The sequence below is a fragment of the Pagrus major genome, chromosome 8 (assembly GCF_040436345.1).
Source record: "Pagrus major chromosome 8, Pma_NU_1.0".
Lineage (NCBI taxonomy): Eukaryota > Metazoa > Chordata > Actinopteri > Spariformes > Sparidae > Pagrus > Pagrus major.
In genome coordinates this window covers 160001-185000 of record NC_133222.1, presented here as the reverse complement: position 1 = coordinate 185000, position 25000 = coordinate 160001, and the positions used below count along the sequence as shown (strand labels likewise).

General features: G+C 49.7%; 1 protein-coding gene across 4 annotated transcripts in view; it reads right to left on the bottom strand.

The window, feature by feature from the left end:
* Positions 1-735: 735 nt before the first annotated feature.
* The window catches only part of LOC141000687 (zinc finger C3H1 domain-containing protein-like), a 26535-nt gene continuing 2270 nt past the window's right edge, over positions 736-25000 (bottom strand). The window contains exons 3-35 of one of the 4 annotated variants that reach the window (XM_073471469.1): positions 24818-24996; positions 24322-24739; positions 23283-23494; positions 23062-23185; positions 22830-22924; positions 21862-22053; positions 21542-21703; positions 21305-21442; positions 17862-17980; positions 17529-17645; positions 16566-16740; positions 16266-16394; positions 11703-12386; positions 11405-11514; positions 10833-10964; positions 8328-8449; positions 8150-8251; positions 7953-8078; positions 7525-7702; positions 7255-7441; positions 6923-7111; positions 6428-6665; positions 6114-6219; positions 5561-5759; positions 4191-4285; positions 4013-4117; positions 3715-3819; positions 3299-3461; positions 2660-2760; positions 2473-2574; positions 2007-2046; positions 1727-1789; positions 736-1483 (exon numbers count right to left, since the gene is read on the bottom strand). In XM_073471469.1, the coding sequence (XP_073327570.1) occupies positions 1388-1483; positions 1727-1789; positions 2007-2046; positions 2473-2574; positions 2660-2760; positions 3299-3461; positions 3715-3819; positions 4013-4117; positions 4191-4285; positions 5561-5759; positions 6114-6219; positions 6428-6665; positions 6923-7111; positions 7255-7441; positions 7525-7702; positions 7953-8078; positions 8150-8251; positions 8328-8449; positions 10833-10964; positions 11405-11514; positions 11703-12386; positions 16266-16394; positions 16566-16740; positions 17529-17645; positions 17862-17980; positions 21305-21442; positions 21542-21703; positions 21862-22053; positions 22830-22924; positions 23062-23185; positions 23283-23494; positions 24322-24739; positions 24818-24996 (5303 nt within the window). In that variant the 3' untranslated portion in view covers positions 736-1387. The remainder of the gene's footprint in view (positions 1484-1726; positions 1790-2006; positions 2047-2472; positions 2575-2659; positions 2761-3298; positions 3462-3714; positions 3820-4012; positions 4118-4190; positions 4286-5560; positions 5760-6113; positions 6220-6427; positions 6666-6922; positions 7112-7254; positions 7442-7524; positions 7703-7952; positions 8079-8149; positions 8252-8327; positions 8450-10832; positions 10965-11404; positions 11515-11702; positions 12387-16265; positions 16395-16565; positions 16741-17528; positions 17646-17861; positions 17981-21304; positions 21443-21541; positions 21704-21861; positions 22054-22829; positions 22925-23061; positions 23186-23282; positions 23495-24321; positions 24740-24817; positions 24997-25000) is intronic. The other 3 variants (XM_073471470.1, XM_073471471.1, XM_073471472.1) reach the window with 3 other exon arrangements.

Here is a 25000-nt window from a genome sequence, read left to right as displayed (position 1 = left end):
TCAGTGGGTGGTCTGTCATCATGATGGACAGTTTGTAATGACTCAGTCATCACCTTCTTTAATCCACACATTCCTCTACAACTACATTACCCACAATGCAACGGAGCCACCAGTGCATCCAGTCGTGACTCGAGTCACAGGAGGCAGGTAATCAGATTACATGCAGCTTTAATAAACTGGTGGAGTGACTCACACCTGCTGCTCTATATGATCTGTATATATATGATCTACGGTGTGTACATAGTGAGCTGTGATGTCATCCTGTGACCTCATCTGCATCATGTTCACGTGTTTATCAACTTATCAGCCACTGTAGAAAACTTCCTGTACATTTTCTTTTTGCTTTTATAATATTCAATAAGAATTATTGATGCAATTCTTTATATCGTTTGTATTATTTCTTATCTGCCAACTGAAGTAAATTCTTCCGTCTCTGATCGATCAACATGTTTCATCTTGTATTAAATTTATTTCTGCAACAAACCAACAACAAATCTTTGAATGTTTAATCAGTAAAACTCTGGTTCCAGGAGCTAAACTCTGATCTGAGGCCAGTTTCTGGTGCTGCAGATGAGAAGCTCCACCTGGAGAGAGTTTTTGTTCCTGTTCATTTAACTGGACTCAACGCGACCTTTAATGGGTGAATGATGTCGTCCGTCTCAGTGAACTTGTGATGTGGTGTTTCTTTATATTTCAGATTGAGACTCTGGTGACACAATAAAAACTCTGGAGACGTTTCTTCTTTTTCTCTTATAAAATAATTTAATAACATTTAAATGGAACAGATAAAAAACAACAGTGAAGGCCGGCTCTCCTCTCCTCTCTAATACTCTTTAATCATGTTGACAAAAAGAAAAAGGACAGATTGCACATGAGAGCGGGTCGCAGGTCCGACGAGTCCGGACGGACGAGGATCAGTCTCTCGCTCTCTCTCGCTCACATTCAGACCCGATCAATAATCAAAAAAGTTTCTCTTTGATCACTTTTACAAAATTAAAGTCTTGTTGTTCCTCCGGAGGCAAAGAAAAGACATCCTTTAAAAGACACGGGGTCAAACACCACAGTGATGTCACGTCCGTCCCACACACCCCTCCCCCCCTCAGGGAAGTAAAACAAACAGGGAGGAAATGGAACCAAAATAAAGTGACAGAAACAAAAAGGAGGACATGAATCAAAGGAACACTGAGCGTCAGCAGCAGCAGCAGCTCGATACTTACGTATGTGATGAGAGTTAAGTGCAGCAGGGAGGTGAGGGGAGGAGGGGGACGTCTGTCTTACCTCGTCTCATCTGTCTGATCTCACTCAGTCATTACAGCTGATCGATCGACTGATTCATTGATTTGAGTTTATTGAGCAGCTGACGGCGTCTCTCACTGGTCTTCTGTGATCACTCACTGAGACTCACGCCCACCTGCTGACATCTGTCCACCAGCCTCGTCAGTCTGTCCGTCTGTCCTCCTTCTGCTGCCTCAAACAGCAGCCGCTGCAGGGGGAGGAGGGGGACAGAGAGGGGTGAGGAGGGGGGAGGCAGCAGCAGCTCAACACCTGTGTGTGTGTGTGTGTGTGTGTGTGTGTACAGGTGTGATGTAAAGACTGGGTCACTTCAGGTGTGTATCAGGATAAAACCAGCTGACACATCCAATGATTCATTAATAAATAATCAATAAGCTGTGTGTGTGTGTTGTGTCTCCTGAGTGTTAGACAGGAAGTGAAGGAGGTGATTTACATGTTTCCACAGGGCAGCACACAGTGGGAGGTGATGGAGTGCCTGCTGATAGAGAAGTCGCACCTACAGAAAACAACAGACAGTAAAAGAGGGAGGAGGAGAAACAGCAGACGGCGGAGCGTCCAGTCAGTAACATGAAACAGACTGCAGCCAGCTGCGACTGTACAACACATAAAACCTGCAGAAGAAGAAATCAGGTTCAGTAACAACAAACAGGAAGTGAACCTGGTTTCTGTGACTGAACTTCCTGTTGAGTCTCCTCCCTCCATCACTGACTCACCTCTGATCGCTCCTTCAGCTCCGTCTCCACAGCGATCGCTCTGCCGAGACACAAACACAACTTCATTCATCCGTCTGTCTTCAACATGTTCACACTCAAACCAACAACACCGTCTGACTTCCTGTCTGCGCGTGCTGCCCCCTGCTGGCCACCATCACAACACCTCACAGGTAGATCTTGTGTTCGTGTGGCAGCAGCCACAAACCTCGTCATGAATCTAAAATGATTCATCAGACATCATGAACAATCAAAGATTAGAAGAATACACAGAGACAAACAATAATTTGTGTCAGACATGTTTTGGTGTCCAGTCATCATTTATCCTGACGACCTCTAGAGGGCCCCGCCCCCCCAACTGGGCCTCACTGCTCTGTGACAGACAGGATCAGACTTTATTGTTGGTTTTGATTTGTTGACAGTAAACAGATCATCATCAGACTCGTCCTCGGTGTTTCTGTGCACTCACATGTTCCAGTTGGCCAAACACTTTGGAGAGCTACTGCTCAACATCCTCGCCTGGAACTTCAGCTGCTCCATGTTTCCGTCCTGCCACTCCTGACGCAGCAACCTGTGCAGCAACGAGGCAACTCAGAGAGCAGCGAGCAACACACCAACTGTCCTGAGACTCTGTGTGTGTGTGTGTGTGTGTGTACCTCAGACCCAGCTCTGTGTTGTTGGGCATGGCGTATCTCAGTCTCTCCAGCACCAGTGCATGCTGGGACTGCGGCAGACAGCTGAGGTAAAGAGTCACCACCTAAAGAACCAATCAGCAATCAAAGCTTCAACCAAGCGTCAACATCTGTCCACAAAATTGAGACATTTGTTAAGGGAGTCTGGGGACAAAGAAGTCGCCTATACTGGTTACTGTTTAGTGTATTTGTAAAATGTGACATGTTTAGCATCAATAAAATGTTTCTTCTTTCATAAATTGAGTGTAAATGGTGAAATCAGTGTAAACAGTGTGTTCAAACAGCTGCTAAATGTTGGCAGGTAAGACTTTAGCACTTTAGACACAGAAGCAGACAGGCTGGTGCAGCCATGCTGCCACAAACTGACACTTTTTACAAGGAAACACACAACTTACTGTTTTCATTTAATGCTGAATTTACAAGAAGGAGACAATGATTCAGAATCTGTCAGAGACAGAGTTTCACTACGTTATAAAGTTTGTTTTAACTCAACAACTCTTAAATCACCACATTTGTTAAGGGAGTCTGGTGATGTTGTTCTGATCACTCGGGATGGACGGTAACATCAGGTGTGAACAGGCTCTTCTCTCAGGTGAGTCTCACCTTGTTGTGGAAGCTGTAGCAGCTCCAGAACTCTGCTGAGTTGAAGGGAACCTCCAGTCGAGACGGGACGGTGCTCAGACAGCGCTGCACCAGATCTGAGAACAGTTTGGACTGAGTGTTGGCCGGACCACGGGCCTGCTGACTGCTGCTGAACAGCAGGTAACTGTGGAGACACACACACAGATACACGCACACACACACACACACAGTCTGTTGGCTGTCTCAATAGAAAACATGGCGCCACTCTCACCTGTTCAGGTAACAAAGGTCTCAGATCAGCTGGTGCTGACGCAGGTTTGAAGTTGACAGAAGTTTTATGAGAATCATTGAACATGTGAGTCAGAGCTCAGTGAGGCTTCAGGACAAACTCTACATGTAGAGACAGAGGACAGACGTCCACATGGACAAACACTCACTCCATCCACAGCTTGTGGAGCTCGTCCAGCTGCATGTTTGATCCCAGCGCTCTCTCGAAGGCGTCCACCGTGTCGTCCACGGAGCCGTGCAGCCACTGCCAGCGACTGCAGCAACAACAACACAGTTAACCTCCCAGGAAGACACACTGTCCTCTGCACACTGTCCTCTGACCGCTACACACACACACACACACACACACACACACACACACACACACACACACACACACACACACACACAGGCACACACACAGGCACACACACAGGCACACACACAGGCACACACACACACACACACCAGTGGATGAGGTGGAGGTATGGCAGCTGCTGGCTGAGCTGCTCCTGAAGCTCTCTGATGATTGGACCTCTCAGCAGCTCCTCAGTGGGAAAACCAAGGATGTGTCTGAGGAGAGAAGAACAGTCAGACTCACCTGAAGAAAGACAGACAGACAGACAGAAAGAAACACACACAGTACCTGAGGACGTCCACAGGTCTCTTGTGACTCTGCTGGTCCTCACAGAGACTCAGGATGAATCCTCTGAACAGAGGAACGATGGCACTCGACTTCTCCTGTAAACACCAGCACAGAACATCAACTACCTGACACACCCGTCAGTGTCGTCACTGCTGTCACCACTGTCGTCACCTGTCACTGTCGTCACCTGTCACTGTCGTCACCTGTCACTATCGTCACCTGTCACTATCGTCACCTGTCACTATCGTCACCTGTCACTATCGTCACCTGTCACTATCGTCACCTGTCACCATCGTCACCTGTCACTATCGTCACCATCGTCATCACTGTCGTCACCTGTCACCATCGTCACCTGTCACTATCGTCACCTGTCACCATCGTCACCTGTCACTATCGTCACCTGTCACTATCGTCACCTGTCACCATCGTCACCTGTCACTATCGTCACCATCGTCATCACTGTCGTCACCTGTCACCATCGTCACCTGTCACTATCGTCACCATCGTCATCACTGTCGTCACCTGTCACCATCGTCATCACTGTCGTCACCTGTCACTATCGTCACCTGTCACTATCGTCACCTGTCACTATCGTCACCTGTCACCATCGTCACCTGTCACCATCGTCACCTGTCACTATCGTCACCATCGTCATCACTGTCGTCACCTGTCACTGTCGTCACCTGTCACTATCGTCACCTGTCACTATCGTCACCGTCGTCACTATCGTCACCGTCGTCACCTCACCGTCGTCACTATCGTCACCTGTCACTATCGTCACCGTTGTCACCGTCGTCACTATCGTCACCGTCGTCACTATCGTCACCTGTCACTATCGTCACCGTCGTCACCTGTCACCATCGTCACTATCGTCACCTGTCACTATCGTCACCTGTCACTATCGTCACCGTTGTCACCGTCGTCACTATCGTCACCGTCGTCACTATCGTCACCTGTCACTATCGTCACCGTCGTCACCTGTCACCATCGTCACCGTCGTCACCTCACCGTCGTCACTATCGTCACCGTCGTCACCTGTCACCATCGTCACCGTCGTCACCTGTCACCATCGTCACTATCGTCACCGTCGTCACCTGTCACCATCGTCACCGTCGTCACCGTTGTCACTATCGTCACCGTCGTCACCTGTCACCATCGTCACCGTCGTCACTATCGTCACCGTTGTCACCGTCGTCACTATCGTCACCGTCGTCACTATCGTCACCATCGTCACCGTCGTCACTATCGTCACCTGTCACTATCGTCACCTGTCGTCACTATCGTCACCGTTGTCACTATCGTCACCTGTCACTATCATCACCGTCGTCACTATTGCCACCCGTCATACAGCAGCTGTGATGTCTCCTCACCTGATTCATGAGGAACTTGCAGGAGTGATAGAAGACCTCGGCGTTGTTGGGACACTCGACCAGAGCGTGAAGCCACATGCTGACCGCCTGATCTGCGTCCCCTCTCTGGATGTGGAGCTCGGCCAGAGCGTCTCTCAGAGTGCAGGACTCAGGACAGAAGTGCAGCAGAGACTCACAGAGGACAACACCTTCATCAAACCTGCAGAGAGACAATTAAAAGTATTAGTTGTATAAGTATTAAGTATTCTATTATTTAGTATAAGTATTAAAAGTATTGTTGTGTTCTGTCCAAGTGTTTGGACAGATGCTTTGGCAAAATTGTTGTTAAACTTTCATGCCAATAAAGCCCCCTTTGAATTGAATTGAATTGAATTGAATTGACAACAGTCCCTGTAAACATGGTGTTGGACCAGGCCAGCACTGCTACATGACACCATCTCATCCTGAACATGCTGCTGCGCTCAGTCAGTGCAGGAACAACACAAACACTTTGTTCAGGTATTAAACCATGTCTCTGTGAATGACATCAGGTGACATCAGCAGCAGGTGTCACCTGTCCAGCAGCTTGTGGAGGAGGATGAGGTTGGTGTGAAGAGGCAGACAGGCCAGCGTCCTCTCACTCTGAGACACTGACTCATCACTGCACTGATGGACGGCATCTGAGAGGGACACAAAGATAAACAGTTTAATATCATATGATCAGCTACAACAAAGACATTTGACTTCACTGTGAAAACACGACCAATAAAGTTTAAAGTATAAATCTACAAGAATCTAAGAAACAATCAAATAAGTTGCTGAGAAACACAGAAGAGTAAATACTCATCTCCACACTGGACGGGAGCATCGTGTGTTTGGTGTCTGTACCTTGGAACAGGGCGATGAGGATGTCAGGCGGCGTGCTGACGTCCTGCCGGCTCCTCCAGGGCAGCAGGAAAGACTCTCTGCTCACCAGTCTGGACGGACCGGACTCTGCCGGGTCGTACAGGACGGACGGCAGCCGGTCGAACTCCGTCAGGTGGATGTAAGAGAGCCAGAGCAGCGCCCGGTCGCCGGCTGTCAGGTGCTCCGCTATACTCCTGTCATGGGCCGATTTCAAGGCGTTCTGCACACAATTTATTATGATCATTGATTATTGTTTGTAATCCAAGAGATCCAAACTGATTTAAAAAGATCTTGTTTAACCTTTTAAAGCTGAAATCTTCACTGTCAAGATAAAACATCTGAAGAGGTCGACTGAACGTCGAGGGGCTAAATAACTACTTGTTGGTGTCTTTTGAACGTCCTCAGCTACGTCACTGTTACATTACTGTGTTTTCTGCTGATTCAGACACAAACTGCACTTCTGTCTCGGTGTTTCACCTGAAGAATAGCCAGCGCGCTCTCCATGCGGCCTGTGAACAGGTTGAGGTGGACTCTGTAGAGCAGAGCCTCCATCAGCTGGAAGGACAGTTTGTCTGAGACTCCAGAAGACGCCTCAGTGAGGAGAAACTGCAGCAGACGATCACACACGTAGTCCTTCCCCTCGAACGAGCTCTCCAGGTTCAAATACTGCAGAGAGAAAGTCAGCGACACACATCAGGACACCCGAGTCCAGTTCATGTGATCTGTAGCAGAACACACTCAGTGTTATTGTCCCTTCAACGAGACGGACAGGTGAGCACGCTGCACAGGTGAGACATCTGTGGACTTACGTTCCACCACACTTTGTAGTCCGGTGCGTGCTCCACAGCCATCTCGCACATCTCCTGGACCTCCTCCCTGCTGCCTCGTCTGGAGAACAGAGACAGGTAGTGGCTCCACACCTCCGGGTTATCACAGTTTGTCTCCAGAGCTCGAGACAACGTGTTCAAGGCGGCTTCCAGACACTCTGCTGCAGACCTGTGGACAGACACATCACCTGAAACAGGAAAGTCACCTGGGGGGTGAAGACGAGGACGTCGGCGGGCTGTTTGGTGACTCACGTCTCGTTCTGATTCAGGTATTTGAAGGCTAATTTGATCCACAGCTGAGTGTCTCCAGGACTCTCCAGGACGCTCATCTCCAGGTTTGATATGTCGTCTGTCTCGCTGACAAAATAACGTTTGTCCTCTGATGTGACGCAGACATCCAGAGCAGACAGGTTGGTCCTGGAGCCGCCGTCTGGAAGAGACACACAGATCAGTCTCTCTCTCAGAACAGAAACTCTGATCACGTCCTTCAAACAGTCAGCTGATCCACGGCCAGCTGATCGACGGTCAACTGATCGACGGCCAGCTGATCGACGGCCAGCTGATCGACGGCCAGCTGATCGACGGCCAGCTGATCGACGGCCAGCTGATCCACAGTCAGCTGATCACTTTATCATCAGTCCTTCCTGACGACATCATGAAGCCTCTGGACGTGAACTCACCTTGCCGTCCAGACGTCGTGTTTCCAGCTGCGGTCTCGTCCTCACTGTCGTCCTCAGGAGACGAGCTGCTCTGAGACGGCTTCGGCCTCCACCTCCTCAGGTCCTTACAGGTGGTGTATGGGGGGACTGCAGGAGAAGAGAAGAGTTCAGACATCTGCAGGTACTTTCTCTGATGAAGGTGGTGACGATGAACCGACCGTGTCGTTTGCTCTCGTTGACCTTGCTGACGAGGAGGACGGCCTTCTGGTCGACTCCCATCCGGTCTTTGTTCGTGCCGAACAGCTTCTTCATGTATTTTTCTACGCAACAGAGCAATGCATCATGGGTAAGTCTGAAACACTTCGTGTCGTGAACAGGAAACGTTCTGTGACTCACCTGTGGCAACACTGATGTCATCGTCCGAGCTGCTCTCTGAACAGCCAATCAGAGGCAGGCTGTAGGACAGGATGTCCTGGAACAGCTGGTTTCCTGTCAGAGTGCAGTTCCTCATGTGCTGCCTGCAGGGAGGAGGAGCAGTGAGGAGGAGCAGTGAGGAGGAGCAGAGAGGAGGAGCAGTGAGGAGGAGCAGTGAGGAGGAGCAGGAGCAGAGAGGAGGAGCAGGAGCAGAGAGGAGGAGCAGTGAGGAGGAGCAGTGAGCAGAGAGGAGGAGCAGAGAGGAGGAGCAGTGAGGAGGAGCAGGAGCAGAGAGGAGGAGCAGAGAGGAGGAGCAGAGAGGAGGAGCAGTGAGGAGGAGCAGTGAGCAGAGAGGAGGAGCAGTGAGGAGGAGCAGAGAGGAGGAGCAGGAGCAGAGAGGAGGTGCAGAGAGGAGGAGCAGTGAGGAGGAGCAGGAGCAGAGAGGAGGAGCAGAGAGGAGGAGCAGTGAGCAGAGAGGAGGAGCAGTGAGGAGGAGCAGTGAGGAGGAGCAGTGAGGAGGAGCAGGAGCAGAGAGGAGGAGCAGAGAGGAGGAGCAGTGAGGAGGAGCAGGAGCAGAGAGGAGGAGCAGAGAGGAGGAGCAGGAGCAGTGAGGAGGAGCAGGATAGGTGAGGAGGAGCAGTGAGGAGGAGCAGAGAAGAGGAGCAGAGAGGAGGAGCAGAGAGGAGGAGCAGAGAGGAGGAGGAGGAGCAGAGAGGGAGAGGAGGAGCAGAGAGGGAGAGGAGGAGCAGAGAGGAGGAGGAGCAGTGAGGAGGAGCAGAGAGGAGGAGCAGTGAGCAGAGAGGAGGAGCAGTGAGGAGGAGCAGGATAGGTGAGGAGGAGCAGTGAGGAGGAGCAGAGAGGAGGAGCAGGATAGGAGAGGAGGAGCAGGAGCAGAGAGGAGGAGCAGTGAGCAGAGAGGAGGAGCAGTGAGGAGGAGCAGGAGCAGTGAGGAGGAGCAGAGAGGAGGAGCAGGATAGGTGAGGAGGAGCAGAGAGGAGGAGGAGGAGCAGAGAGGAGGAGGAGGAGCAGAGAGGAGGAGCAGTGAGCAGAGAGGAGGAGTAGAGAGAAGGAGGAGCAGAGAGGAGGAGGAGGAGCAGAGAGGGAGAGGAGGAGCAGAGAGGAGGAGGAGCAGTGAGGAGGAGCAGGATAGGTGAGGAGGAGCAGTGAGCAGAGAGGAGGAGCAGGATAGGTGAGGAGGAGCAGTGAGCAGTGAGGAGGAGCAGGAGCAGAGAGGAGGAGCAGAGAGGAGGAGCAGGATAGGTGAGGAGGAGCAGAGAGGAGGAGCAGTGAGGAGGAGCAGAGAGGAGGAGCAGTGAGGAGGAGCAGTGAGCAGAGAGGAGGAGCAGTGAGGAGGAGCAGTGAGCAGAGAGGAGGAGCAGTGAGCAGAGAGGAGGAGCAGTGAGGAGGAGCAGGAGCAGAGAGGAGGAGCAGAGAGGAGGAGCAGGATAGGTGAGGAGGAGCAAAGAGGAGGAGCAGGATAGGTGAGGAGGAGCAGTGAGGAGGAGCAGAGAGGAGGAGCAGGATAGGTGAGGAGGAGCAGAGAGGAGGAGCAGGAGCAGAGAGGAGGAGCAGTGAGCAGAGAGGAGGAGCAGTGAGGAGGAGCAGGAGCAGAGAGGAGGAGCAGGATAGGTGAGGAGGAGCAGAGAGGAGGAGGAGGAGCAGAGAGGGAGAGGAGGAGCAGAGAGGGAGAGGAGGAGCAGAGAGGGAGAGGAGGAGCAGAGAAGGAGAGGAGGAGCAGAGAGGAGGAGCAGTGAGCAGAGAGGAGGAGTAGAGAGGAGGAGGAGGAGTAGGGAGGAGGAGCAGAGAGGAGGAGGAGGAGCAGAGAGGGAGAGGAGGAGCAGTGAGGAGGAGCAGGATAGGTGAGGAGGAGCAGTGAGGAGGAGCAGAGAGGAGGAGCAGTGAGGAGGAGCAGGATAGGTGAGGAGGAGCAGTGAGGAGGAGCAGAGAGGAGGAGCAGGATAGGTGAGGAGGAGCAGAGAGGAGGAGCAGAGAGGAGGAGCAGTGAGCAGTGAGGAGGAGCAGGAGCAGAGAGGAGGAGCAGAGAGGAGGAGCAGGATAGGTGAGGAGGAGCAGAGAGGAGGAGCAGAGAGGAGGAGCAGTGAGGAGGAGCAGTGAGCAGAGAGGAGGAGCAGTGAGGAGGAGCAGTGAGGAGGAGCAGGATAGGTGAGGAGGAGCAGAGAGGAGGAGCAGTGAGCAGAGAGGAGGAGCAGTGAGGAGGAGCAGGAGCAGAGAGGAGGAGCAGAGAGGAGGAGGAGCAGTGAGGAGGAGGAGCAGTGAGGAGGAGGAGCAGTGAGGAGGAGGAGGAGCAGAGAGGGAGAGGAGGAGCAGAGAGGAGGAGGAGCAGAGAGGAGGAGCAGTGAGCAGAGAGGAGGAGCAGTGAGGAGGAGCAGGAGCAGAGAGGAGAAGCAAAGAGGAGGAGCAGAGAGGAGGAGGAGCAGAGAGGAGGAGGAGCAGTGAGGAGGAGGAGCAGTGAGGAGGTGTTCTCACCATCTGCAGTGGTCGTCGTTGCAGGTCCCCGTCAGGTCGAAGCGACAGAAGCTCTTGTTGGGCTCGATGGTGTTGCTGTATGTGACGGAGCTGAGCGACAGCTTCTCCTTGGTTCTGTAGAACGGACTGAACCTGAGAGCACACACACATTATTCAGCCTTGGTGCTTGGTGCTGTACGGTCCGTCTCAGTTACATTTGTCTTTTGATAGGAGGTTCTGTGGATCAACACTGATTTTAATTTTGATCATCAAAGTGAGTGTTTCCTCGGACCAGGACAGGTCGGACTTCTGGTTCCTCCAAACAAACACTTTAAATTCTTGTTTTCTGTTATGACAGTGATGAATGTTATGTGTCTCCTGCGGGGGAATGGTTCTGATCCACAGAGAGAAGCTGAGCTCTGTCATGATACAGTTTGATGTGTTCTGTAGTTCTGACCTCAGTTCGAGTCATCAACTGTTCAAATCATTCAGAACTACTGTGACAGAAGGCAGAAGGCAGTGTGACCCCTCCGGGCCTCCGTAGCTCTCACCTGTATGAATAAATATGTACAGTGTGTTGATGTGGAGTCTACCTGTACGACCTGAAGACCAGCAGAGGGCTGTGATATGACCCGAACGGAACCGGCTTCAGCTCGGAGCTCCCTGATTGGCTGGTTATTGTGTCGAGCTCCAGTGAAACCACCTGCAGTGAAACACACACACACACACACACACACACACACACACACACACACACACACACACACACACACACACACACACACACACACACACACACACACACAGATCGCGTGACGACACACTGTGTTTCATCTTTAATAAACTGGTCTTCAGGATGAAGAAAACGTGATGCAGGACTTTAAAGCTCACCTGTCCAGGTGGAGGGTTAGAGTCCACATGTCCTCCCAGTCTGTGCAGCTCCGTCAGCAGCACTTCTCCCAGCCGGGCTTGCTGCTGGAACTGTAGCTTCAGAGCATCTACGTCCAGCCCAGTAAACATCTCTGCAGGGGGCCTGGAGCTGGAGCTGGAGGTGGAGCTGGAGCTGGAGCTGGTGGAGGTCTTGTCAGGTTTGGTGGAGCTGCAGTCTTTAGCTGGTGTGGCGCCCATCTGCTCCAGGTTTGGTTTGGTGAAGGAGCAGCTGGACTGACGGAGGGAGTGTCGACGGCCTCCTTTAGCTGCGGCTGCAGCAGCAGCAGGTGGAGGTGCAGGTGTAGCTGCAGGCTCTGACTCATGGTCTTCAGCCTCGGGGACGTCTTCGCTGTCCAGGGTGAGTTTGTCCTGGGTGAGGTCGTGCAGGGATGGCTGGGGCAGGGGGAAGGAGGTGGAGGGAGGTGTCAGCTGGGGGTCCGGGGGGGTGGAAGCTCGTGCTGCCGGCTCAGTGAGCAGTTCTGATTGGACTCCTTTGTTGCGAAGGGCCTGAGCCTCCTTCAGCTTCTGGATCTTGAGAGCGTATTCTGACTCGAGCTGCTGGAGCCGCTGCTTCTGAGCGATCAGCTCTGCAAAGTGTCGCTCTGACCCACGGGGGGCGCCGTCCACACGCTGCAGCTTACTGGGCTGAGAGACACACGAGGACAGTTCGGTCAGTGACGCGCACACAAACACCTGAACATAAAGCAACACTTCTCACCTGTACTGCCTTCTGTCTCCTCTAACTTCAACGGGCCATGTCTCAACAAAACATCTGTACTGTCATTTCAGTGAGTCCTCCGGCCACTCAGTAAAGATTCTTCTTACAAACTCTAAACGAGGAGTTAATGACAGGTGAGCACCTGTCAGGTGTTTGTATGATGACACCTGACAGATGAGCGCCTGTCTTGAAGGCAGCTGGCTGTCAGGAGAACAACCATCATCTGAGATAATCAGTAACGAGGTTCTGGTTCTGTGCACAGTGCTGCTCACTGCTACCTAACCCTAACCCACAGTAACAGAGAGATTACCAGAGTACTCAGATTACTCTGAGCTCATGTGTTCAGGCTTGCTCTACACATTCAGATGTGACACAGTGTGTGTGATCTCATATCACACACTGTGTGAAGTGACTCATCCTGGGTTTTTTTTTAATAATAATAAACTTTATTTCTTCAGCACCTTTAAACACAGAGTACAAAGTGTTTTAAAGAGCTGCAGCTCTTTCATTGGACAGGAAGCTCATGTGATCAAACATGAGTAATACAGAGTAATCACATTACTTTAAATCTTCATTACCAAAACAATGTGATGTAACTAAATGGTATTTAACACTGCATTTCCCAGAAGGCAACGCTGTATCAACTATACGGTTACCATTAGATTACATTTTATACACATTATTCATATCTATTCTGTGTAGTTATTGTTTACATATATTTACTATATATCAGTGTGTATAAATATGCTTATATACATTATATCCTTTATATGTTTATATATAGATTAGTCTTTCACAATTACACTTATATACTTTAATACCGAGTATAAACTACACACCGTGTGTTTTATAATGAACACATCGTGTCTATGTGAAAGATGTTTATCGTGTTTTCTTCTGTTATTGTCTCGTTTCACTTGTTTATCATCATCATTAGCTTCACATGTCTGCTGTCTCACTGTGGTCCTGCTTATTAACTACTTATTAAAACAATTAATAGACTTCCTTATTCAGTCAATATAATCACATTATATCTGCTGCTTTAATCTCTTTTATTTAATGTGATGCTAACCCAGGCTCATAATCGATGCTAACCTGCTAGTTATGCTAGCAGACAGCTAAAGCTAGCTGAGGAACATGAAAATAAAACGGATTTAATTTAACACTGAAACCATAAACAACCCGGACTGAGCCCAACACGACTCTGACCGGACCAGAACAGGTGAGAACACGACGGTCCGTGTTTCTACCCGTCAGGTAGCTCGTGTTAGCGAACTGGACGTTAGCACGTAGCTAATGTGTGCTAACAGGAAACAAACTGCGCTAAAAAGCTGAAACTTTAACTTTTAATTACCTGTCAACACGTAAGGGGATGTGACGTCACACTGAGCCGATAACAGCAGCCACAGACGAACAAATACAAAATGGCTGATAACGTGTTCATGTCCGTTATAGAGATGAAGCCCCGCCCCTTCCGGTTTGACCCACAGGTCATCATGTGATCAAATCTTTATTGACTAGAGAAATTATTTATTGATCCTGTTTGAACTGTCACGAATCAAACATGATGTTTACATCAATAAAGTGTCAGTTTGGTGCAATTAAATCAAATCTCATGTAGTTTGACTTTGATTTATGGCTCAATTACAACAGGATCAAATATATAATATATAAATACATAATATATAACATAATATATAAATATATACTATATAAATATATAATATATAAATATATAAATATGTATTTGTCTCACTGCTGTAGTTTGTTGTAGGAAGGATGCGACGTCAGCGCTCTACATCCTGAGTTAAAGGGACACGTCACCAAAAATCCTCTCACATATTCCATTTACCTGGACAACAGATAACTGTCCACTGTCCTCACTGTCCACTACTGTCCTCACTGTCCACTACTGTCCACTACTGTCCTCACTGTCCTCACTGTCCACTACTGTCCTCACTGTCCACTACTGTCCACTACTGTCCTCTACTGTCCTCACTGTCCACTACTGTCCTCACTGTCCACTACTGTCCTCTACTGTCCACTACTGTCCTCACTGTCCACTACTGTTCTCACTGTCCACTACTGTCCTCTACTGTTCTCACTGTCCACTACTGTCCTCACTGTCCACTACTGTCCTCTACTGTTCTCACTGTCCACTACTGTCCTCACTGTCCACTACTGTCCTCTACTGTCCTCACTGTCCACTACTGTCCACTACTGTCCTCACTGTCCACTACTGTCCACTACTGTCCTCTACTGTCCACTACTGTCCTCACTGTCCACTACTGTTCTCACTGTCCACTACTGTTCTCACTGTCCACTACTGTCCTCTACTGTTCTCACTGTCCACTACTGTCCTCACTGTCCACTACTGTTCTCACTGTCCACTACTGTCCTCTACTGTCCACTACTGTCCTCACTGTCCACTACTGTCCACTACTGTCCTCACTGTCCACTACTGTCCACTACTATCCTCTACTGTCCTCTACTGTTCTCACTGTCCACTACTGTCCTCACTGTCCACTACTGTTCTCACTGTCCACTACTGTCCTCACTGTCCACTACTGTCCACTACTGTCCACTACTGTTCTCACTGTCCTCTACTGTTCTCACTGTCCACTACTGTCCTCACTGTCCACTACTGTCCACTACTGTCCTCACTGTCCACTACTGTTCTCACTGTCCACTACTGTCCTCACTGTCCTCACTGTCCACTACTGTCCACTACTGTCCTCACTGTCCACTGTCCACTACTGTCCACTACTGTCCACTACTGTCCACTACTGTCCTCACTGTCCACTACTGTCCTCACTGTCCACTACTGTTCTCACTGTCCACTACTGTCCACTACTGTTCTCACTGTCCACTACTGTCCTCTACTGTCCACTACTGTCCACTACTGTCCTCACTGTCCACTAGTCCTCTACTGTCCTCACTGTCCTCACTGTCCACTACTGTCCACTACTGTTCTCACTGTCCACTACTGTCCTCTACTGTCCTCACTGTCCTCACTGTCCACTACTGTCCTCTACTGTTCTCTACTGTCCTCACTGTCCACTACTGTTCTCTACTGTCCACTACTGTCCTCACTGTCCACTACTGTTCTCACTGTCCACTACTGTTCTCTACTGTCCTCACTGTCCACTACTGTTCTCTACTGTCCACTACTGTCCACTACTGTCCTCACTGTCCACTACTGTTCTCACTGTCCACTACTGTCCTCTACTGTCCACTACTGTCCACTACTGTCCTCACTGTCCACTACTGTTCTCACTGTCCACTACTGTTCTCTACTGTCCTCACTGTCCACTACTGTTCTCTACTGTCCTCACTGTCCACTACTGTTCTCTACTGTCCACTACTGTCCACTACTGTCCTCACTGTCCACTACTGTTCTCACTGTCCACTACTGTTCTCTACTGTCCTCACTGTCCACTACTGTTCTCACTGTCCACTACTGTCCACTACTGTTCTCTACTGTCCACTACTGTCCACTACTGTCCTCACTGTCCACTACTGTTCTCACTGTCCACTACTGTCCTCTACTGTTCTCTACTGTCCACTACTGTCCTCACTGTCCACTACTGTTCTCACTGTCCACTACTGTCCTCTACTGTTCTCACTGTCCACTACTGTCCACTACTGTCCACTACTGTTCTCACTGTCCACTACTGTTCTCACTGTCCACTACTGTCCTCTACTGTTCTCACTGTCTCACTGCAGTGATGGTGACTTGTGTCCTTCCTCTGATTTGTGTAGCAGAGGAAGTGAAACAACAGGAAGTGACGTGTCGTATCTCTCACCAGCGTCTGGTTGGACTCAGTTTGTCGTTTGGATCGTCTGCCGGCGGTCAGATGAGCCTGAGTCAGCTCCTGCTCCAGCCTCGCAGCCTGACTCTTCTTAATGGACACTCGATGTTCAACACGGTGCACCTGCAAAGCAGGAGGACCACAGGTGAGACAGAGACCAGGACAGATAAGACAGAGGCCAGGACAGCTGAGACAGAGGCCAGGACAGCTGAGACAGAGGCCAGGACAGCTGAGACAGAGGCCAGGACAGCTGAGACAGAGGCCAGGACAGGTGAGACAGCAGCTGTGTGTTACCTGCTCCTGCAGCTTTTTCAGCAGCGTCCTATTGGCTCCCACGATCTTCTCGCTGGCCTGCAGCTGCTCCCTCAGTTTGGCCACTTTGCCCTCAGCAGCCTTCAGAGACTCTCTCTTCTTCAGCTCCTGCTGCAGCAGGTGTCTGAGGACGGCCTCGTCCCTCTGCAGCAGCTCTCTGTCACACACGTGCATTAATGTGTGTTAGACAGGTTGATATGAGCAACACACACACACACACACACACACACAATTCTGCTTCACCTGTCCTCAACATCCACTCAGGTTCATCACACAAACTGTACAGACTTTAACATCCTGAAGCTCCGCAGACACACGTGTGTGTTCAGTCAGTCTCACCTGTGTGTGTGTGTGTGTGTGTGTGTGTGTGTGCTCAGTCAGTCTCACCTGTGTGTGTGTAGTCAGTCTCACCTGTGTGTGTGTAGTCAGTCTCACCTGTGTGTGTGTGTGTGTTCAGTCAGTCTCACCTGTGTGTGTGTGTGTGTGTGTGTGTGTGTGTGTGTGTGTGCTCAGTCTCACCTGTGTGTGTGTGTGTTCAGTCAGTCTCACCTGTGTGTGTGTGTGTTCAGTCAGTCTCACCTGTGTGTGTGTGTGTGTGTGTGTGTGTGTGTGTGCTCAGTCTCACCTGTGTGTGTGTAGTCAGTCTCACCTGTGTGTGTGTGTGTGTGTTCAGTCAGTCTCACCTGTGTGTGTGTGTGTGTGTGTGTGTGTGTGTGCTCAGTCTAACCTGTGTGTGTGTGTGTGCGTGTGCGCTCAGTCTAACCTGTGTGTGTGTGTGTGCTCAGTCTAAACTGTGTGTGTGTGTGTGCGCTCCGTCTCACCTGTGTGTGTGTGTGTGCTCAGTCTAACCTGTGTGTGTGTGTGTGTGTGCTCCGTCTCACCTGTGTGTGTGTGTGTGTGTGTGTGTGTGCGTGCGCGTGCGTGCATGTGCGCGCTCAGTCTCACCTGTGCTTGTTGAGTCTCTGCTCCGCCTCACACAGTAGAGCAGCAGATCTTCCTGATTGGTCGGAGGCAGCAGATAAAGTCGAGCTGCGATCCTTCAACATCTTCTGCTTCTCTCTGCTGTCAGACCACACACACACACACACACACACACACACACACACACACACACACACACACACACACACACACACACACACACACACACACACACACACACACACACACACACACACACACACACACACACACACACAGTGTCAGTGGGTCGGGCGTGGGTCGGGCGTGTCACCACCTGCTGCCTCAGTTTCACGTCTGTACTGGGGTTTTATTTACCTGGCGATCTCCTCTTTGAGCAGCCGGTACTCGGCCTTCTTGGCTTCAGGTAAAGCTTCTGGAGTTCTGACCGGGTTGTTCTCCTTCTCAGATCCGAACGCTGCTTTAGGCTTCGCTGCCTGCAGACAGATAATCATCACACCATCCATCAGAGACAGAGAGAGAGACAGTTTGGACAAGTTGTGTTTTGATGCTTTGGCAACATTGTTGTAAAACTTTCATGCCAATAAAGCTCCTTTGAATTGAAAAATTGAATGAATTGAATTGACAGAGACAGACTTGTTTCATTGACTTCAAGAAAGCTTTGGACTCTATTTGGCATGAAGGGCTCTACTACAGGCTCCTGCACTGTGGTGCAGGGGGCAACATGAACCATCTGGTTACATCAATGTATTTAGAAAATATGTGTGCTGTTAAAACTGGAGACAAACAGACTGAACTCTTCACCCAGAGGAGAGGAGTACGCCAGGGCTGCAATATAAGTCCGACTTTATTTAACGTGGATATAAATGAAGTTGCTGGTGAGCTGGATCCATGTGCTGCTCCTGGCCTCTCCCTCCTAGATAGAGAGGTGAAGTCTCTGTTTTATGCTGATGACCTTGTTCTACTGTCTCCTACTGAACAAGGACTACAGCAGCAGCTGGACATAGTAGGAAAGTACTGTCAGAACTGGGCCCTGGCAGTAAACATGAAGAAAACTAATGTCATGATCTTTCAAAAACGCCCCAGATGTCAGGAGAACAAACACCAATTTACCATAAATAATCACATCATTGAACGCAGCATGAGTTATAGCTACCTTGGTAAAACCATTACAGCATCAGGAGTTTCAACATGGCAGTGAACGCACTAAAAGAAACAGCTGGAAATGTGTCTGCTGAACTCTGCATGTAAAGACTCTGCTGGATGTTTGTCCCAGCGGGTTCAGCTCTGATGACTGAGTGGACCCAGACTTCACTACCGTACAGCGCAGTGGGCTGGATGACACTATCAAATATGTGAAGCCAGATTTTGACTGGAATTTGGAAATTATAAAATGTTCTCTTAATTGCATGTTGGGCTCTTCCAGCTGTTTCTTTTAGTGCGTTCACTGCCATGTTGAAACTCCTGATGCTGTAATGGTTATACCAAGGCAGCTATAACTCATGCTGCGTTCAATGATGTGATTATTTATGGTAAATTGGTGTTTGTTCTCCTGACTCTGGGGCGTTTTTGAAAGATCATGACATTAGTTTTCTTCATGTTTACTGCCAGGGCCCAGTTCTGACAGTACTTTCCTACTATGTCCAGCTGCTGCTGTAGTCCTTGTTCAGTAGGAGACAGTAGAACAAGGTCATCAGCATAAAACAGAGACTTCACCTCTCTATCTAGGAGGGAGAGGCCAGGAGCAGCACATGGATCCAGCTCACCAGCAAGTTCATTTATATCCACGTTAAATAAAGTCGGACTTATATTGCAGCCCTGGCGTTCTCCTCTTCTCTGGGTGAAGAGTTCAGTCTGTTTGTCTCCAGTTTTAACAGCACACATATTTTCCAAACACACTGATGTAACCAGATGGTACATGTTGCCCCCTGTACCACAGTGCAGGAGCCTGTAGTAGAGCCCTTCATGCCAAACAGAGTCCAAAGCTTTCTTGAAGTCAATGAAACAAGTGAATATTTTACCACTTTTTGTTTGGTGAACATGTTTGTTAATTAAAGTGTGAAGGGTATATACATGGCGGTGGTGCGGTGTTTTGGGAGGAAGCCAATTTGACTTTTACTCAAGATGGAGTGTTCCTCAAGGAAATCCAGTTTCCTTTTATTCAGAATACTCCAGAATAATTTACCTGGAGCTGCTGACACAGAGGCCACGGTAGTTATCAGGGTCTGATGTGTCCCCACTCTTATGAATGGGGGAAATGAGCCCTTTGCACCAGATGTCAGGAAAACATCCCGACTGTAACACAGTATTGAACAGCTTTCACACTGCACCCTGCAGCTCTGGGCTGCTGCATCTGAGCATTTGGTTTTTAATGCTGTCTGGACCACAAGCTTTCCTCGGCTGGAGACATTGTCTGTGTGGTCAATTCTTCCCAAGTAATTGGGAAATCAAGCGGGTTTTGGTTCTCTTTAACTGTTTCTTCTAATGTTTGGAGTTTTTCTTGTATAATACACTGATCTGATCTGGTCTGTCTGTCTCTGGTCTGTCTGTGTTCTGTCTCTGGTCTCTCTATCTCTGTTCTGTCCTGTCTGTCTCTGTCTCTGTTCTGTTCTCTCTGTCTCTGTCCTCTCTGTCTCTGTCCTCTGTCTCTGTTCTCTCTGTCTCTGTTCTGTCCTGTCTGTCTCTGGTCTGTCTGTGTTCTGTCTCTGTTCTCTCTGTCTCTGTTCTGTCCTGTCTGTCTCTGTCTCTGTTCTGTCCTGTCGTTCTGTCCTGTCGTTCTGTCTGTCTCTGTTCTGTCCTGTCGTTCTGTCTGTCTCTGTTCTGTCTGTCTCTGTTCTGTCTGTCTCTGTTCTGTCCTGTCTGTCTCTGTTCTGTCTGTCTCTGTCTCTGTTCTGTCCTGTCTGTCTCTGTTCTGTCCTGTCTGTCTCTGTTCTGTCCTGTCTGTCTCTGTTCTGTCCTGTCTGTCTCTGTTCTGTCCTGTCTGTCTCTGTCCTGTCTGTCTCTGTCTCTGTCTCTGTTCTGTCTGTCTCTGTCTCTGTTCTGTCTGTCTCTGTCTCTGTTCTGTCTGTCTCTGTCTCTGTTCTCTCTGTTCTGTCCTGTCTGTCTCTGTCTCTGTTCTCTCTGTCTCTGTTCTCTCTGTTCTGTCCTGTCTCTCTCTGTCTCTGTTCTCTCTGTCTCTGTTCTCTCTGTCTCTCTGTCTCTGTTCTCTCTGTCTCTGTTCTCTCTGTCTCTGTCTCTGTTCTCTCTGTCTCTGTCCTGTCTGTCTCTGTTCCCTCTGTCTCTGTTCTCTCTGTCTCTGTTCTCTCTGTCTCTGTTCTCTCTGTCTCTGTTCTGTCCTGTCCTGTCTGTCTCTGTTCTCTCTGTCTCTGTTCTCTCTGTTCTCTCTGTCTCTGTTCTCTCTGTTCTCTCTGTCTCTGTTCTCTCTGTCTCTGTTCTCTCTGTCTCTGTTCTCTCTGTCTCTGTTCTCTCTGTCTCTGTCTCTGTCTGTCTCTGTCTGTCTCTGGTCTGTCTGTCTCTGTTCTCTCCGTCTCTGTTCTGTCCTGTGTCTGTCTCTGTCTGTCTCTGGTCTGGCTGTCTCTGTCTCCTGGTGATAATATCCACTGTATTTTTGTCTCCTATGGATGATGTCATCACCCACATCCTCCTCCTCTGATGTCATGATGTCAAATCAACACAAACAGATAGTAAACCTCAGTCCATCATACTGTTGTCATAGAGACGAAACGGGTTTCTCTCTGCGCTGCAGTGAAAAAAACACCACGTGGACACGGGCCTGATCTGATCTGAGTGGTGGGACTCACCTCCACCGTCCTCCGCGCCTCTTTGATCATGAACTCGAGTCCTCCGAACGCCGTCTGAGTGGAGCTGCAGGCGTCCACGTCCGAGTCACTGTCGTCTGAGTCGTTCAGAGACACCACCACCGACTTGTGTCTGGGCAGCTGGACGGAGACAACACACAGTTATTATACACACTCACATCATCTTCATCATCATCAGAGATGAGATGATGCTTCTGGTTGTCACAGTGTGTGTCTTACCACCAGTGGAGCTCTGGGGGGGTGATGTCCTCTGGAGAACTTGTTGGTTCTGGACTGAGACACTGTGTTGAGACTGACGGTGCTCAGGTTTCCTCTGGTCGGCTGCTGTACGTCTGCAGGAGGCTGACGGCTGGGAGACGGAGGAGCACTGCAGCTCTTCTCCTACACACACACACACACACACACACACACACACACACACACACACACACACACACACACACACACACACACACACACACACACACACGTTAAAGAAAGTGATGTGGAGTTAACGAGGACTCGTGTGATCAGACTGACGGAGCAGTAGCAGAACTAACCTCCACCACCGTCACTCTCTTGTTGGCCATCGACATCAGACACGTCTCCCGGAGCAGCATCTCCTCCTCCTCTTCCTCATCAGCGAACGGAGGTTTGGGAGGAGGCTCCAGCTCGTCTGGTGGAGGGGGGAGAGGAGGAGGCGGGGGAGGAACACTGGACAGCACGGGGGAGAGGAAGGGCTGAGAGAAATCCTGAGAGGCAGAGACACACGGACCACAGACACGCGGACCACAGACACACGGACCACAGACACGCGGACCACAGACACACGGACCAGAAAGAGATGAGATCAACATAACTGGAAGAAGTCTTTTCAGTCAAAGTCGTAGAAACAGACACGGAGGTGGAGGAAAGTTCACAGCCGTCACATTTCTGATAAAATATCATGTTTGTTTTTATAATCTTATTAAAATGTGTCTGACATGAAAAGAACAATCAACTCATTACATCCTGTGAGAGTGTACTGGAGGAGGAAGTGGGCGCTCTTATTGTGAAAAAAGGACAGTGTGATGTCGACATCACTGGAAACAAAAAGACAGACAATCAAACACAGGTTTCATCATCAAAACTGATTATTGATTGAAAAACTAATGAAGATGAATTTTAATTAGAGTGTGCTTCTTGTTGTATTGATTCATTGATAACTGTGGAAACACTGAAGGGTCCCTGATCAATCAATCATCTGATAAACTAATGATGACGACATGTTTCAGTGTTATTGATCATTTTAATGATTCATTTTTAATAAAAGGCTGAATTTAACCACCATGTTCTCCACTGTGTTTTATCATTTGGTTCACAGATATGATCATATTTCATATTTAATACTGTGGAGGTTATTTTGGCATCCGCACTGATGAATGTTGTTATTGATGTTAATACATTAAACTGTGTGGATGATGACACTACTAAATGCTAACGCTAACGCTACTCTCCTACAGCTGGATGCAGTGTTCGGGGTGCATACCATTCCAAAGTGATGAGAGTCAGTCACATACAGAGACACCTGAGGGAAACATCCTGGATCATCTGCAGTCAGCTGAGTGTGTGTCGGAGACGGGACTGAAACACACGCAGCAACAGGAAGTGTCAACAGGTGTGTGTGTGTGTGTGAAATGGGGCCGGCTATCAGAACCCACAAACAAATATAAGAATATAAGTTTGAATTGGCGACATCGCAACCCCCCCCCCCCGGTCACCTGGTGAACTGGTCTCACTGTCCGTGTCCATGGCGACCTCGTCATAGTTGTCATACTGGTACAGGTTCCCTGAGGCGTCCACACCTTGTTTACCTGCAGACTTCCTGTGTTCTCGGTCTCTGGACTGAAGGACACAACAAATATCCCGTCACTGTCACTCTGGGACCAGACAGAAGCAGACGGACATTAAAGGCTGTGGTTGTTTGTGTCTGTCCTCTTACTTTGCTGCGTGTCCTCGTCCTCCCGCCCACCAGCTTCATGAAGCGGTTGTACTGCTCGTCCTGGTTGGACAGGTCGCGGATTCGGCGGATCTCGTCCTCCCGTTTGCGTCGCTCCTCCTCTTCCTGTCGTCGTTTCTCCTCCTGCTCCTTCTGCTGCTGCAGCTTCCACGTCCTCAGCTGCTGCTTCCTGAACGCCTGCTTCGCTGCCGAGCCTGATCACCATGACAACAACAACATCAACATCACCACAACAGCAGCAACAACAACAACAACAACATCTTTACCACGATCCGATCATCAGTCTGTGGCGGGACGCTCCTCTACAGCAGCAGGTGGAGCTGCAACATGTTCTTCAGGATTATTCACCAACTTAAATCTGCTCAAACAATTTTTTGGACTCCGTCTGTAAGACATCGTCCTCGAGAGCCAATCAGAGCTCAGAGTTTAGTTTCAGTCTGGAGTTGGACTCAATCGTTCGTTAATTAAGATTCAGTTTATTAATCGAGGGAGAATCTGTGGCTATAAATCAGGACGTTGATCTGAAGCTTCACCTGCAGATGGACTACATACAGCCTCACCTGTCAGAACCACAGCTCATCTGATCTCACACCGGTCACCTTCTTCATCTATCACTGCAGTCGTCTTCATTGATCTTTTAGTTTTACACACAGTGAACGCTGCTGATCACCTGAGCCTTGAGTGACATCATCAGCCCACCTGTTAATATAAGTTCTGGTCGGATCATTAATGTGATATAAGTTCTGAAATGATCAATGAATGACAACAGCTGCTGATCAATATTCTATTGATCGACTGATTGATTGATCGACTTGCTGTAGAAATGGTTCTGTGTTAAAGTCACCGTCAGCTGTCACCTGCAGCAGGTGTTCACACTGTGAACCAATCACGTGTCACGGTTCAGGCCTGTCAGTCCAATACGTTAGCGTCTCACTGAACAGAACCTGTCCTATTCGCTGTGACGACTGGATCACTATTGATTACTGACTCCAGTGGACTCACATGGAGGCAGCTGTCTCACCTGGACTGATCACCTTCTTGGCCAGGTGAGCTTTTCCCGGCACTCTGCCTCTCTCCAGCGCAGGTTTGGGCCCAGCTTTAGGACTCGGTTTGGGCCTGTCTCTGTCTCTGTCTGGAGGTCTGGGCCCGGTCTTGGTTCTGTCTCTGGACCTGGTACTGTTCTTGTACGCCGCTGCACCAGCAGCAGCAGCAGCAGCGGCGGCGGCGGCGGCGGCGGACCTGGTGGTGACTCTCTGCTGCCTGCTGGGTGGAGCAGCGGTGGAGGTGGAGCTCTTCTCCTGGACCACTTTAGTGATCCGGTCTTTGCTCTTCTTCATCACCTGCTGCTCCTTCTGCTGCCACTTCTTACTGGCCGACTGCAGCGCGAGGAGACGCAGCTGCAGCTCCGACAGCTCCTCCTCCTCCACCTTCACCACCGGCTGCTCGGGACCAGACACAGACGCTTTAACACAGTGATTCTGGCTCAGATGTGATGTGTGATGTAACGTCTGGCCCACCTTGTCAGGAGAGACGACAGAGTCCTCGCTGGAGGCCGACGACTCGCTCCGACACGAACACGTCTTTGTCGTCTCCTCGCCGCAGCCCGGACACGTCTTCTTTGTCTCCTCTGACTCTTCATCAGCTCTTTGTTCTGTGTCCACTCCATCCTGAGCCAGTCTTTCTTCTTCTTCTGCACCTGG